This window comes from Engystomops pustulosus, chromosome 1 (assembly GCF_040894005.1).
Source record: "Engystomops pustulosus chromosome 1, aEngPut4.maternal, whole genome shotgun sequence".
Taxonomy (NCBI): domain Eukaryota; kingdom Metazoa; phylum Chordata; class Amphibia; order Anura; family Leptodactylidae; genus Engystomops; species Engystomops pustulosus.
Genome location: NC_092411.1, coordinates 226471716 through 226488469, shown reverse-complemented (window position 1 = coordinate 226488469; position 16754 = coordinate 226471716). Strand labels below are relative to the sequence as shown.

The following is a 16754-nucleotide window of genomic DNA, read 5'->3' as shown; positions in this document are numbered from 1 at the left end:
AGGAAAATCCCCATATACTACATACTACAGTATGGCAGTATATGATAGGATCGATCAGACAACCTAGGGTTAAAGTACCCTAGAGAGTCTGAAAAATAGTATAAATAAAAATAAAAAAAAGTAAAAAAAAAAAAAAATTTTAATAAAAAACCTAAAATTTCAAATCACCCCCCTTTCCCTAGAACTGACATAAATATAAATAAACAGTAAAAATCATAAACACATCAGGTATCGACGAGTCCAAAAATGCCCGATCTATCAAAATATGATAACGGTTTTTCAATGGGTTTAACCCCGTAACGGAAAATAGTGCCCAAAATCGAAAATGGCATTTTTTTGCCATTTTGAAAAATATAAAAAAATCTATAAAAAGTGATCAAAAGGTCGTATCATTGAAAATATTATCAAATTTCGCAAAAAATGACACCACCCACAGCTCTGTACACCAAAGTATAAAAAAGTTATTAGCGCCAGAAGTTGGCAAAATCAAAAAAATAATTTTTGTACAGGAGGTTTTCATTTTTGTAAATGTATGAAAACATTATAAAACCTATACAAATTTGGTATCCCCTTAATCGTACCGACCCAAAGAATAAAGTAGACATGTCATTTGGGGCGCTCAGTGAAAGACGTAATATCCAAGCCCACAAGAAAATGGCGCAAATGCGTTTTTTCACCATTTTCATTGCATTTGGAATTTTTTTCCCGCTTCTGAATACATGGCATGGAATATTTAATAAAATAAAAATTTAAGGTACAGTATGGTAACATTTACAGTAAAATGGACGATGGTAATGTTGTTGTTGTATGCCTTATGTTTATGAGCGACAGTTTTCCTGCTATATACCTGCATGTCATAAGAATTTAAATTAAAAAAGGACCAAGTTAAATTCAAATCTGTTTTTTTTTTTAATTTTTACCGGTGTTTTGTATCTGGTTTCTAAGGGACAACATGGCTATGTTTATAGGAAATTATCTTCACACAGGAACATTTTTTTTTAATAACATCCAATTGAAGAAATGTTTATATATGGAAGATTAGTGAAACTGAATGTGAATGCCCAGACGAGAATACCCCTTTAAGGCTTATTTTTCACTTGCGTTGCAGATCGTGTCGGAGTGAAATGCATGGAAAAGTGACCTTTTTGCCTGCGTTTTTTTTGTCAGTTTTTGCTAGGAGTCTGCGTTTTTGCTTTTTCATGGACTTTTTCAGTATTTTCAATGCGTTTTTTCACTTGCAGACAACGTGTGAGAGACCTATGACTATGGTTTTTCTTTTTTACAGCAATGGATCAGTGAAACACACCTTCCACTTGCGACTGTTTTTGCAATTTGCGACTTTTTAGGTACAGAAACAAGCAGTAAAACCAAAGTTAGCAGCCTCAGGGATAGAATGCGGTGTGCCAAATTTATTAAACTTGTGCGACTTTCAGGTTTGGAATTGTCCCATTCTTGGGCCTAATAAGAGCATAAGACGTTCATGATAGATGTCACCCCTGCAGCTTTGTGCATGATAGATGTCACCGCTGCAGCTTTGTGCATGATAGATGTCACCGCTGCAGCTTTGCGCATGATAGATGTCACCGCTGCAGCTTTGCGCATGATAGATGTCACCCCTCCAGCTTTGTGCATGATAGATGTCACCGCTGCAGCTTTGTGCATGATAGATGTCACCGCTGCAGCATTGTGTGTGACAGATGTGACCTTCCTTTTTTTTTTGGTTTCAACAGTGGGAATCATCACCAAGCGCTGGACATCAGCCCGTGATCAGTACAAAAGGGAGAAAAGTCTGATTGCCAAAAGTGGTAGTGGGACATTAAAGAAGAAACCCTACCTCTACACCAAGTACATGCGTTTCTTGGACGCAGTAATGGATGTGGGAGAGTAAGTATATAAGGTTTTCAAAATGTTAAACCTTTTCCGATCGCGCTCGAAAGGCCAAAAAGTGGAGGAGGTGACGGCTCTGTTGCTTCCAGATGATTGGAGTGAGGCGAAGACTGCAAAGCACCGTAAAGAACTTGGTGAGTGAGATTCAATCCCCTGTCACCAACTTGCCAGTGACCTCTATAGCTTTGTGCATGATAGATGTCACCGCTGCAGCTTTGCGCATGATACATGTCACCGCTGCAGCTTTGCGCATGATAGATGTCACCGCTGCAGCTTTGTGCATGATAGATGTCACCCCTGCAGCTTTGTGCATGATAGATGTCACCGCTGCAGCTTTGTGCATGATAGATGTCACCGCTGCAGCTTTGCGCATGATAGATGTCACCGCTGCAGCTTTGTGCATGATAGATGTCACCCCTCCAGCTTTGCGCATGATAGATGTCACCGCTGCAGCTTTGTGCATGATAGATGTCACCCCTGCAGCTTTGTGCATGATAGATGTCACCGCTGCAGCTTTGTGCATGATAGATGTCACCGCTGCAGCATTGTGTGTGACAGATGTGACCTTCCTTTTTTTTTTGGTTTCAACAGTGGGAATCATCACCAAGCGCTGGACATCAGCCCGTGATCAGTACAAAAGGGAGAAAAGTCTGATTGCCAAAAGTGGTAGTGGGACATTAAAGAAGAAACCCTACCTCTACACCAAGTACATGCGTTTCTTGGACGGATGTGGGAGAGTAAGTATATAAGGTTTTCAAAATGTTAAACATGTTCTATATGTCCAGAGGTGTGTTCTTTCCATCATGCAGAATTATGTCCCTCAACTGAAAAGAATCATTATGCATGATTGACAAAAAAAATCCCTTGCATATACATTTTTAATATAATTTTTTTATCCCACAGTACGGCTGATAACCTGGAGGAATCACCAGCCCCAGAGATGGCAGCCTCTCAGGACGAACCGCCCACTGATGTGGAGGACGCGGGTGGAGAGGCTGGTCCTTTCACTCAGGAGCCTCCTGAAGATCCTGCTCCTCCAACACCACCACCAGCACGTCAATCTGCCACACCAACCCATAGTCGGCGGCGCAGGCCACCGCAGACACAGGAGAGGACAACTGTGGAGAATGTGGCTTTAATAGAAATATTACATCGGCTAAGAAACCGAAGGGATGACTCCCCAGAGGACGCCTACCTAAGGGGACTGGCACCAGAATTGAAAAAGGTGTCAGAACATGACATGGCCAACTGCAAAGCGGCACTGTTTGCCGTGGTACAGATTTTTAAAAAAACTGACTATCCTCATAAAAATGAGGTTGGCCTTTACCTGGACCGGCACCGGTTGGAGGCTTGTTGGAGGCTAACTTCCGCCCAGCCCTCCACGGCCCACTTGTATGTACCCCATCTTTGAAGTCCCATCACATAGTCAGGCATCAATGGGGGGAATGTCCAGGGAATTTTTTGATTTATGATTTTTTTGTTTTTTTTTTATGTATATAGTTTAACAATTTATTTTCATAAAAGTTATGAAAAAAAGTTAAGTCTACTTTGTTTATTTGGGAAATAGTTTTTATATAATGCAGTGTGCCACAACCACAAAGGTCTGTGCAGACCGTGTCATTGAGCAATCAAGCTACAAGGATACATGACCTGCATACACATGTGTACAGTGAAATAATCCCTCACTCTCCACCCCCACATCCAACAAAACACGATACACAATTTAAAAAAATATATATTTATTTAAACATGATCATTTAATAAAGAGGTCTTGGTTAACTCCTCTTGCGAGTCCCTACACTAACTACCAAAACAAAAAAGATGAAAAATAATAAAAAACTGATCAATAGTTCAGAGCCTCAACGTCCACTAATAGCATCCATCTGCCAGGGAACTGCACCCTATGAAGAAAAAAAGTAGGAGGCAAACTGCTGTTGGATGTTGTCCCTCCAGTTCACCATCTGAAGCACCATCGTGGATCCAAACGAAATTGTGAAGAATAACGCAGGCTTGCACTACCTTCTTAATATTGTCCGGGTCCATCTGAATTGAGCTATGTAGAACCCGCCACTTGTTGCTTAGAATCCTAAAAGCACGTACCGTCTCGCACGAGTGAGCCGGTAATTGAAAATGTGCCTTCGTTCATCCAAACCACGCCGAGGGAATGGTAGCAACACATGACGGGAAAGTCCAAATCCTTCATCAGCGATGATCACAAATGGTGCTGGAGGCCCAGTTGATCGCGGTAGACATCTTGGCTCTGGAAGGGCGAGCTGGTTGGAGCGAAGCCGTTCACCCATTCTGGAAGCCCTGAAGACCGCTGCATCCGCAGAACTTCCATAGGCCCCAATGTCCACAATTATAAACTTGTAGTCACTGTCAGCCAAAGCCAACAAGACCACAGAAAAATATTGTTTATAATTGTGAGCCGGCTTCTTTACACGGATGTGTTTCCCATCCAGCGCCCCAATGCAATTTGGAAACTGTGCAGATTCCTGGAAACCACCCGAAATCCGGATCCAGTCTTCAGCAGTAGGCTCAGACATCACCGCAGCTTTCAATCGCTCCCATCTCACTTCGCAGGTCGCTCGCACGATCATTGAAATGGTGGAAACACCCAGCAGAAACTCATAATGCAGTGAAGCAAACGAGTTCCCAGTGGAAAGAAACCTAAAAAAAATACATTTAATATTTAAACACGCAGTCCATCTTGAAATAATGAAACGTATGTACTAGGAAAAACTTACCGCAGTGTCACGCTGAGCCGTTCCTCTGGTGTGACTGACCGCCTCATGTTGGTATCCTGTAACCGAAGCCCCGATCGCAGGTCCTCCAAAAGACGGTCAAACGAGGTGACAGTCATCCGAACGTAGCTGTGAAACTTGTCCGGATGCTGCCGCAGGTCAGTGTACAAGTTCCTGAAGTGGCCCCTCCTAGGCCGCTCAGCGACAATGGGATGAACCCAAAACGCTGGGTCCTCTTCCGCTCATCTTCAGATCATCAGTGGGATTGTATGACATCACTGGAGCTAAAAACGACAGAAACCACAGCCAAAAGAAGCAATGGAGTCTGACCTCGCTCTCAGAAATGGCAAAATGGAGTCTGGGACGCTCAGGTGACCAAATTTGGGGTTGGACAAGCTTTTGTCATCATTTTGTCATCATTTTTCAGAATTTGCCAGCCCACCGTATTTTATACGGACACGGTACGGATACGGGTGGAAAACGGTCCGTATATACGGCCACATACGGCCCGTAAATACGGGACTGGAGAAATCATACTGTCGTGTGAATGTAGCCTTAATGTCAGGGCTCAGGGTCAGTGAACCCCCTGGATGACCCTGGACGATGACACAAGCCGACACCTGGGACCGGAATCTAAGTGGCACCCGGTCTTTACCAGAGCCCACCGCAAAGCAGGATGGTCTTGCTGCCGCATGGTGCCACCAGGTCGTTCCACAGGTGTGACTTGCCCACGGTGGCTGCCAAGGTCGAGGTTCAGGAACACAATGCAGTCTCAGAGTCTGGAACAGGCAGATAGTGAGGGCAGGCGGCAGAGGTGCTAGGTTAGGGTCAGGTCTGGGGTCACAAGGGAAGGTCAAAGCAGGAATGCAGGGAACACAGAGGAATAGCTTTCTCATAGGCACGTAGTACTAAGATTCGGCAGGGGTAGCTGGGAGAAGCCGGCCTTTATGGAAAACCCAGAAGTGACCAGCGTCAATCAGCGGTGCGCTGGCCCTTTAAATCTGTGAGTGCCAGCGCGTGTCTTAGGGAGCGGGAACCCGCTGGACGAGAGCAGGAGTGTCTAGGGGTGAGTGCAGTAGGGAACGGGCGCTGCCACGGAGAGTGGCACGGTTGTGCCTGCGATCCTAGGAGTGGATCGCAGGGATACCCGTGACACTTGAGAAACATTGCAGTGATTAAGTAAGCCAACTTCAGGAGACTTGAATAAAACTTGGTATATATGCTGGGCAGCTACCACACCACACGGTGGTCGTAATTCATTGGCTCACAATTTTCGTATTATGCAACACCCGGGTGGGTAATATGCTGGATTACAACCAAAATTGGGTATACTGTGATCATATTGATATTTGTGCATTTGATAATGCTTGTTATGTATTGAAAGACTGTTGACCATCGCCACACTCTTGTTCCTGTGGATTTTATTCTATGTTTTTAATGGTTTATTTTTGATGGCCATACGTAATAATAAAGTTTGTATAGTATTTTCATTAATTAAGTGGTTATGATTATTACTTGATAGAGAATACTTTGGTCCTATATACCTCTATTGGTATTGTATGTTTTGGATTGGTAATAGGAGTAATTTACCTAGTATTGGGTTTTCTTTTTTTGTTACTTATAATTTTTGACTTCCTAATGGTAGAACCAAGAAATAAAGAAGAAGGGCTGCTGGCCTAGGAGTAGATCATTTACCAATAAACAGCTATTAAATGTTCAATGCTTTCCTGATATGTAAAGTGACAAAAAGTGGTCTAAAACCCTCAGTAAATATGTATAAGTACAAGGAAAGATCAGTTTCTTCTGGCCCTTAAACATTATGCTGGATGAGTAATCCAAGGGGCTGTAAACACAAAAAAAGTGTTTGCCTTGAACTAGTCAGAGTTGTAACCTAATTCTTCAAGCCGCCTTTCTTGTTTCCACAGGAAATATGAAGGAACCTCTTGTACTTTAATTAGGAAGTGAATTCTTGGACTGGAGTTGAGAGTTTCCATGATCTAAGGAGTGACCATATTAGCAAAATATAAAATAGTTCCACAAGTTTCAAGTGAATGGGGGTTGAGTTTCTTGTGTTTATGACTGGTGTTACTTTATTTATGAGGAAACAGCAGTTTATGAGAACCATTCTCATAGGTATTTCATTAGATGGACATCTGATTGACCATATTGAAATGGGCATCGTCCCCTTTCTATGTTCAACTGTATTTCAAGGGACATTTAAAACCCATTGTTATAATAGCACTTAGCTGAGAGTTTCAAATGGATAACTCCTATGCATATACACTCACCGGCCACTTTATTAGGTACACCTGTCCAACTACTCGTTAACACTTAATTTCTAATCAGCCAATCACATGGCGGCAACTCAGTGCATTTAGGCATGTAGACATGGTCAAGACAATCTCCTGCAGTTCAAACCGAGCATCAGTATGGGGAAGAAAGGCGATTTGAGTGCCTTTGAACGTGGCATGGTTGTTGGTGCCATAAGGGCTGGTCTGAGTATTTCAGAAACTGCTGATCCACTGGGATTTTCACGCACAACCATCTCTAGGGTTTACAGAGAATGGTCCGAAAAAGAAAAAACATCCAGTGAGCGGCAGTTTTGTGGGCGGAAATGCCTTGTTGATGCCAGAGGAGAATGGGCAGACTGGTTTGAGCTGATAGAAAGGCAACAGTGACTCAAATCGCCACTCGTTACAACCAAGGTAGGCAGAAGAGCATCTCTGAACGCACAGTACGTCGAACTTTGAGGCAGATGGGCTACAGCAGCAGAAGACCACACCGGGTGCTACTCCTTTCAGCTAAGAACAGGAAACTGATGCTACAATTTGCACAAGCTCATCGAAATTGGACAGTAGAAGATTGGAAAAACGTTGCCTGGTCTGATGAGTCTCGATTTCTGCTGCGACATTCGGATGGTAGGGTCAGAATTTGGGGTCAACAACATGAAAGCATGGATCCATCCTGCCTTGTATCAACGGTTCAGGCTGGTGGTGGTGGTGGTGTCATGGTGTGGGGAATATTTTCTTGGCACTCTTTGGGCCCCTTGGTACCAATAAAGCATCGTTGCAACGCCACAGCCTACCTGAGTATTGTTGCTGACCATGTCCATCCCTTTATGACCACAATGTACCCAACATCTGATGGCTACTTTCAGCAGGATAATGCGCCATGTCATAAAGCTGGAATCATCTCAGACTGGTTTCTTGAACATGACAATGAGGTCACTGTACTCAAATGGCCTCCACAGTCACCAGATCTCAATCCAATAGAGCATCTTTGGGATGTGGTGGAACGGGAGATTCGCATCATGGATGTGCAGCTGACAAATCTGCGGCAACTGTGTGATGCCATCATGTCAATATGGACCAAAATCTCTGAGGAATGCTTCCAGCACCTTGTTGAATCTATGCCACGAAGAATTGAGGCAGTTCTGAAGGCAAAAGGGGCTCCAACCCGTTACTAGCATGGTGTACCTAATAAAGTGGCCGGTGAGTGTAGATGTAGTATTGTAGTTTATTGATTTTGAACCTACTAGTTCTGTGTATTCTCCGCATAATTAATTGGGTAGTACTTGTGGAACTATCATGATCTTTGGGATGTCCTGTCCCCCACTTCCCCCCAATTTTAGATAATTAACTTAGTTTTATGTTTTTATTCTTTAATTTTCTATGATATCAATACAATTATTATACAGCACATGTCCCTACATACGGCCCTGTATATGATCCGACTGCCCGGGCTGCAAACTATGGAGCAAGTTCTTACCTGAGTTTGAGGCTTGCACAGTCTTTTTTTTAATGTTATTAGCACATGAGCAGAGTTCACACCCAGATGGCACACAGTCTGCGCACGGTGGTCCAAAATGTTGTTGTTTGCGGCCCTCATAAAGCACAAATTAGGAGTTATATATGAATAAAGGTCCTCTTCCAAAGTTTGTTGTTAACAGGAGAAGGATTGTTCTAGTAATCAGTTATCACCCATCCTGTGGTTAGGTTTAAAATTTATTTTGTGGGTAATCCTTTTAACTGTTGTACACCGAGAACTACTTATTGACAGCTTGCATAGTATTATTTAGCTAATCTTGCATAGTATAATTTAGAACATTATTAATCTTGCACTTGCTGTGCTGCTCTGCTTTTTTAAAAATATATATATATATATTTTATTAGGTCCTTAAAAGGAAATCTACTTTCAGGAAACTACTTTGTGAAATAGTTCCCATGGTAGATTCCTCCTCCCTGCAGCAGCTGCATCCCATTTTTTAGTAATTCTGGGATGTAGCCTTTGCAAAAATAAACTTTAATCCTTTGTTATACAAATTAATTTAAAAGGTTACTAGGGGGCATGTAGTAGCCTCAGAGAGCTCCAGGGGTGAAGGCTACTTGATGACCCCAGTAGCCACTGCAACCCCGCCTACTTATTTGGCTTCTTTCTTCTAGCGCATCTCTGGGAGCAAGTGGGCTCTGCGGATTTGCAGTAGCTCTTGTTCCATTGTCGACTGCAGCGGAGCTCTTGTGTATGTGCAGAGTATCACCGTTGCTGCAGACAAATAGGAGCTACTGCACATGGAAAACAGTGCAGTGCTCCTAAATAGTATACACCCCTGACCTGAAACGCTATCCCCCACATATAAAATATCCACTGTGTGGCCTTCCTAATTTATTATAACACCCCTTCTAAACAGTTTTGGTATATACAGCTCTCCCCCCATTCCCATTTTAGTATATACAGCCTCCCCACTACTCTCCACTCTTAGTATATACAGCCTCCTCCTATATCCTTACTCTTAGTATATACAGCCTCCCACCCTCATCCCCACTCTTAGTATATACAGCCTCTCCCCTATCCTTCCTAGTCAGCATGTCGGATGTGTGGAGATACTTCTATATGTGGCGCTTGTTCTGCGCATCCGACACAGATGACATTGGTTGTACTGGTGGCCAATTCGGGCGGCCACGGGAGCCCAGATAATGATTGATAAAGCTGTTTTGCCGCACTATAACTGTGCAGCCCTGTTTTTACATGTGTGCTAGCCATTGTTTTCATGCCTAGCTCTTGCTCCCATGCATTTGTATAGGCCCATCCACACAGATGTGGTTTCCTCAACCCTCTATGAGCCTAATGCCCCTGGCTGCGTTTGCGGTCCTGCTCTCCTATATGAGTCTATGCAAATGATGTCAGAATTCTGATTGCTTATTCTCCCCTAAATTTGCATAATTTTTGACACCTTTTCCGTAGAAGCCACACTTTGTTATAATAGAACATGCCATGTTGTTATAATAGTCTTTATACAAACATTTTCTAAAACCATTTATAAATGCGGTACAAGTATATGTGGCGCAAATCAAGACATTCAGACAGAGAGATTGATAAATCTGCTCAAAGGTTTATCAGCCTATTGCAATCATCCCTGGTTTAAGCTCTTCAACTTCTGGCTTGCACCCTGTCGGCCTGGTATGAGTGCTGTGTTTAAGGGTGCTGACTTGTCCAATGAAAACACAGAGAAAAGGGATATTGCACTTTCTTGAAATTAGCCAGTCAACCAACCTCCTGATGAAGATCACTCATCAGCATTGTAGTTAACTCATTTCACATTTCAGGAACAATGGAAATATTTTTTTCAACCCCTTAAATATCTGGTTATGTGGCAACCATGGAGTTGCGCAAAAACTGGTATTCAATCAACAAGGACATAGACACAAATCCAATGCAACCTTTGAATATTTAAATGAAAAAAGATGCCAAACATTGCTGGAGCAGTTTGTGTACCTCATAGTTTGGTATACAGTCAGAAATGGTATCTAGGTCTCTGACATACCTATATACTGGCGGCATGTTCTGGGGTTCCTATATGCTTGTTCCAGGGCTAACTATATACTGAGGGAATATGCTGGTCTTCCAGTTGTGCTATATTTACTGCTGGTAGGCCTAATTGTAGATTATCCCATAGCAGTTGGCCTCTTTTTTTAATGGGGGAAGGAGGTACTTAATTTTTTTCTCTCAGGATCGGCCCTGATTCTGCTGTGTGCTTGCCTGCCTAGAGCACCAAAATACCTTGTCCCAGTCCTGATAGGATGAAACTATTGAGCTTTTGTATTATTACTGTGTCCCTTAGAGCAGTTTTCCCCAACCTTTTTGTATTCGGGGACCGGCTCCACCCAACATTTTTTTTCAGGGATTGGATTATTCCACATATACTCCAGTATAAGTTGGCCTAAATATACAAGCTGAGGCACCTAATTTTAACACAAAATAAACAGGGAAATGTATTGACCTGAATATAAGCCTACTGTGTGAAATGCAGCCGCTACTCATTAACAAAATGTCCAAAGCAGGGCCCCCTCAAAAACGGACAGCCACCAATACTAATTTCCCCTGCCAAGCTCACATTGTAATGTCCCTATTATAGCCCCCATAGTAATGTCACCTGCTCAGCCCCAATAGTAATTCCCCCTACCCGGCCCCCAAAGTAATGTCCCCTTGGCAGCTCCCGGAGTAATATCTCCTGCCCGGCCCCCAAGTAATGTCCCCATTGCAGCCCCCTTAAAAGTAAAAAACTGTATACTCACCTCCGACCCTCCTCTTCTCCCCGTGTCTTCCTGACAGATGTCCAGAGGCACACTGTGATGTAATCGGCCTTGTCTCAGTGTGTTCACTGGCAGCGCCCATAGATGTGCTTCTATACGCCTGGTGAGAAGCCCCATGGAGAAGAGGGGTGTTGGAGGTGAGTATACAGTTCTTTACTATAATTTATTTTGGCTACGGCCCCGGACCAGGTGCTCCACACCCCAGTGTTTGGGGACCATCGCCTAAGAGACAGTTCACATGTCAGGTCTTCAGTTATGTGTATCAGTTATGGTGATCCAAATCCAGGTGAGGGAACTATAGAGCGCTAAAAAATAACGAAAAGCCTTGTTCTGTGTACCTTGTACCAGAGTTTCCAGGTACAACTGATGCAAATACAAGAAGACCTAACAAACATGTGACATGGCCCTTAGTTCTTCCCTTACTTAATCCTTCATGTCGTGTGTTAGCATAATTTACGACAATGCTCCTATATACACAGAAAAAAATGATACTAGTAATTGATATGGTTAGACAATTTCACCTAACAAAGGAATTTATTGGCAATGGATCCTGTGCTGCTGTAGTAGGAGTTCTAAGGTCCCTGTGTCCTGACTGTGACCTTTGAAATACACATTTCTATGTCACTGGATAAAACCAACGAAAAATACTGAGAAGTGTCATTTTTACATGCACTTTACCAGAAATTGAATAGAGGCTATAACAGGAAATATCATATACAATGATATGTCATTCCCACTGACAGATATTTAATGTTCTAAAACGTTGCATAAATTAAAGGGTAATTGCTGCAAGCCTTCATGATCCCCGGAGGGATAAAAGCTTTTAAGGTAGTGAACTTTACCTTGCGTTTCAACATGAAATATCTCTCTCTCTCAATAGGAGGAAGATACATAAGTGTGCATTATTGAGATTTAGTGAGATTCTTAATGAGGGAAAGTGCTTTCTTTGATAGCAACAGCTTTATGTGCTGTAAAACAAATGTGTTTGGGCCCTTATGGTTCCACCTGTAATAGAAACAAAATAGATGAATGCTTCATTTCATAGCATATGTTCAGAGCTTCTATGGCATGCTACCCAAATGGGTTGTTGCATATCCTGGGAATAAGTCATAAATGTTGATAGGAGCACCCCTTTAACGAGCAACAGATGATATAAAATAATATCCAATAGGAATTATGAGAATGTGCGATTATGTAACCCACATAAATCAAATAGCAGGTCAACTCTATGTTTCTTCTAGAGATAGTCCATTTCTATACTTTGCTTTTCCTCTGCAGTGGCATAACAACCTGTGACATAACTGTACGTCATGAGGCGGTTAAGGGTGTATGGAGAGGGCTCACAGTCCGAACCCCCTCCATACAGATGGTCATCTGCTGCAAATGCAGCAAATACCCGTGGATAACAACCACAGTAGGTTCCGGCTCTCCTCGGGGGTGTTAACTCTTTAAATGGCGCCAGTAAAACTACTGGCAGCATATAAATGTGCACCTCCATCTTGGCAAGGATTGTCGTCCCAGAGGCATGGCCCGTCATTTACACAGATATATAATGGTCTTACCTAGCAACACTGCCATATTCTGAAATACTGTAGCCAACATTTGGAAAGTGTAAAATCTGCACATCCACACATGATACAATTTGAGCAGTCTAGATTTTCTCTCCGCTGACAATACGAGCGGTGGGCGGGGCCAGGCGCAATAAACACAGAGGGAGTCATGCATATATTAGCAGGAGGCGGAGCAGAGAGGCGCTTATTTGAATAGCTTTATAAAGTCTATTAAAGAACAATGCCGATGTCTCAGGACTTTAGAAAAGTGAGATCATCGCCTGACAGACATGACAAGTAAATTTGGGACATCTACCATTAGTAAATCTGATGGTAGATGTCCTTTAACAAATCATAAGGGCTAAATATTAGCCTTATGAAGAATAGAGATCTGCACAGCTAGGAAATATACAATACCAAAAACAAATTTGAGAAGAATCGGACCCCCCCCCCCACGCGACGCTAACCGGGGGGTCCGCTGCTCCGATCGCAGCCCCGGGACTGCCGGTGCCCGGGGCTGCACGATCCTCCTCTGTGTGCTGGGTCCCTGCCTTCTGACAGGACCCGGCTGTAACACACTGAGCATGCGCAGCATGCTCATTGTGTTACATTACACAGTGTAATACATCTGTATTACACTGTGTAATGTGAAGAAAAGCTTGAACAAGTGATCAGTGGATCGCTTGTTCAAGCTAACCTGTAAAAGTTAATAAATAAAGTTGAAAACATTACATAAAATAATTTTTTAATAAAAAGAATGAATTAAATAAAGTTAAAGTCCCCTAAACACAAATATTCCCTATACACATGCAATAAAGTGAAAAAAACCACAAAATCGCCAAAAACCCCCACATATTTTCTTCATTTTATGCTGTGGAGGAAGTCTTGGATTTCTTGGGCCCGAGGTTGATACGTGGAGGGGTCATTCTTTAGATTATATAGCCCTGCATAAAAATCTTTGAATTTATTAGCTATATCTATTGGGTGTGTTATTTTTCCCCCTAGTTCTGAATGTTTTAGATATGCTATTTTGGATTTAGCATGCTTTGCTTTCAGTTGTGAGGCCAGTAGTTTTCCTGCTTTGTTGCTTTGTGAATAATACCACGCTTTGGTATTTTGTAATTTTTTCTCATAGTCATGAAGAAGTAGAGAGCGCAGATGATCTCTTTTTGTCCTGAGCTCGTCTAACAGAGTCTCAGAGGGGGACTTCTTGTTTTGGTCCTCTACCCGTTGTATGTCAGCAAGTATAGTGTTAATTTGGGACTCTCTTTTCTTTTTTGTAATATGCCCTAGTTTTATCCCTATACCTCTAATGAACATTTTGTGCGCATTCCATAATGTGGCCCTATATTGATTTTCTGGTGGGTTTTGCATAAAGAATTTTTTAAGTTCTGTTTCCAGGACTTTTTTATTTTCAGGATTGTTTAGTAATCTAGGACTGCAACGCCATAGATAGGTTGTGGGGTATAATGAGCTCCCTTCCAAAGCTAGAGTAATGGGGGCGTGGTCAGACCACGAGATTGTTCCTATGCTAGAGTTAGTTGCTTTAAATAGGGCCTTCCCATCTACAATAAACATATCAATACGTGAATAAGAGTTATGGACACTCGAGTGATATGTGTAGTCGCGTTCTGTACTGTGGTGTGCCCTCCATACGTCAAATAGTTCATTGTTTCCCCACTCTCTCTCAAGACCGAGGTGATGCTTTTGCTTGGGTGGGGGAGCAATCCAGATTAGGGTCGCTAGTCGCGTTCAGATCTCCTCCAATTATTAGTCTACCCTTTTTGTGTTTATTCACTATTCTCAATAGTTTGCGTGTGAACCGGGTTTGTTTGTTATTCGGCGCATATGGCGATACAAGGGTATACGGGGCATTATTGACTAAACAGTTGAGGATAACGTATCTCCCCATCTCGTCAGCTGTGACATCTATTTCTTGAAAAGTGACTGTATTCTTAATTGCTATTATCACTCCTCTACTCTTTTTTGTAAAATGCGCCATATAAATGTATGGGAATGCGTGGTTTTTAATCCTTAGCGCATCTTTTTCCACTATGTGTGATTCTTGTATGAATAGAATGTCGCATTTTAGGGATTGAGCTTCTGCCCATAGTCTATTTCTTTTGTAAGGGCTGTTTAACCCCTTCACGTTCATAGACATTAATTTCAATTCCAATGTATTATTAACATCCTAAGCATTACAATACTTTGAGCACCCCTGTAATCTATACCCCTCATAAACACCTTTTTGATATAACTCTTATCTTTCCCCGTATGGCTTCTTGACAAGCTAGTATTGAATTCCTGTGAAATAACATTAAAATAACATACAATACAGTTTACATTACCAACCAAACTCTGAAAGAGCAGTATCAGTCCGGACTGCTCCAATAAACGGGAAGAGAAATATCGTCCAGCCTGGTGTTCCGAGACTGAATAGAGTCTCATTGGTTCAGGAACCGAAAAGATTCTGCTCCGATTCCGGAGCAATGAGGGAGAGAAAAGTCCTACCCATGTCCGCTACCCTGCGGGGAAGGGACTGCGTCCTTCCTGCTTCTTCTGTGAGACACCACCTGCCATTCATCTGTAAGCTTCCGAGGCTGTGATGGTTTAGTGGCTGATGCTGCTTCCGTGATCTTGATGCCCCAGGCTTGAAGCAACTTGATACCTTCCTCCAGAGATCTGATGACGTTTATTCTGCCATTTCGGTTAATCAGTAGACGTATTGGGAAACCCCACTTGTATGGGATCTGGAGTTCCCTCAGAGCCGCTGTTATACGTGTAAGTTGCAGATAAATCGGCATATAAGTTAACGTCTTGATAAGGAGTGGGCATCTTCTGCTGTTTGCGTGCTTCGAGCATTAATTTTTCTTTTGTGTTGAAAAAATGAATCTGGGCCAGAACGTCCCGTGGGGATGATTCCGCCAGGTGTTTTGGCCTAGGAAGTCTGTGGGCTCTATCAATTTCTAGATCCTGCTGAGTGCAGTTTGGTAGAAGGGTTTTCATTAACTCTTGCAGGTATTTTGTCAGCTCTGCTGGGCCCACCAGCTCCGATAAGCCCCTGAACTTTATATTGTTACGGCGGGACCTGTCTTCTAGGTCCGCCATCTTGCTTTGAATGCTCCTAACTTCCTCCTCAAGTTCATAGTGGGCATCTATGAGGTTGTTGTGTGAGGATACCATTTCTTCCATTTTGCCTTCAAGATGGTTTACCCTTGTGCCTGTTTGTTCTAATTCAGCTGAGATGGGCTTTAAGAGTGCACTGATGTCAGATTGAAAAGAGCGTCGTAAGACCCCCAACATGTGCTTCATCGCTGCCTCCGTCATTATTTTATCTGAGGCTGGAATCTGCAAAAATTCATCCTGACTCACCTCCGGGGATCTGTGCTGTGCCCTTTGATTGTGGGCTCCACCGGGGGTTGTGCTCTGCCTCTGCTTCTCAGGGCTCTGAGGTGATGAGCCGGGGGAGTTCCCCAGTCCTGCACTTTTCCAGCTCGCTGCCTCATGTTCCCCGCTTGTGGATGCAGCTCTCCTCAGATCTCTGCTTTCTTCCGATTCTGCCACACTGCATTGTGGGGAAGCAGGGACTGATGTTGATCGCCGCGGAGGTGAGTATACCCCTCTAGATGTAGCAGGAGATAATCCCAGGTTTCGCAGGGAAGATGGTTCGTCCTCATGAGGGCTGGCGCCATCTTGGCTGAGGTCCGTAGCCGGGCCGAAGTAAAAGTCCATCAATTTTTTAGGCCTGGAGACGTTCCTTCTCCTTTTGGTCATCCTCGGTAGGTTCTCTGTGGATGCCGCTTTCATTCACCGGTAGGTAGATGTGGTTCTTGCTGGTAAATGTCGCTAAAAGCAGGGATTAGCACGGGAGCTCTCCCCTCACGCGTCCATTCAGCTCGGCTTCCAAGCCACGCCCCAAAACCCCACATATTTGGTATCGCCGCATCCGTACAATAACTCAGAAACATTATTGGACCCGCTCG

At 43.2% G+C, this 16754-nt stretch overlaps 1 protein-coding gene across 1 annotated transcript; it reads left to right on the top strand.

The window, feature by feature from the left end:
• The first annotated feature begins 1393 nt into the window (after positions 1–1393).
• Positions 1394–3298, top strand: LOC140133050 (uncharacterized). Its single transcript, XM_072152633.1, has 3 exons — positions 1394–1433; positions 1731–1884; positions 2791–3298. Exons 1-3 carry the CDS (start codon positions 1394–1396, stop codon positions 3296–3298), a joined length of 702 nt encoding a protein of 233 aa, XP_072008734.1.
• Positions 3299–16754: the final 13456 nt, after the last annotated feature.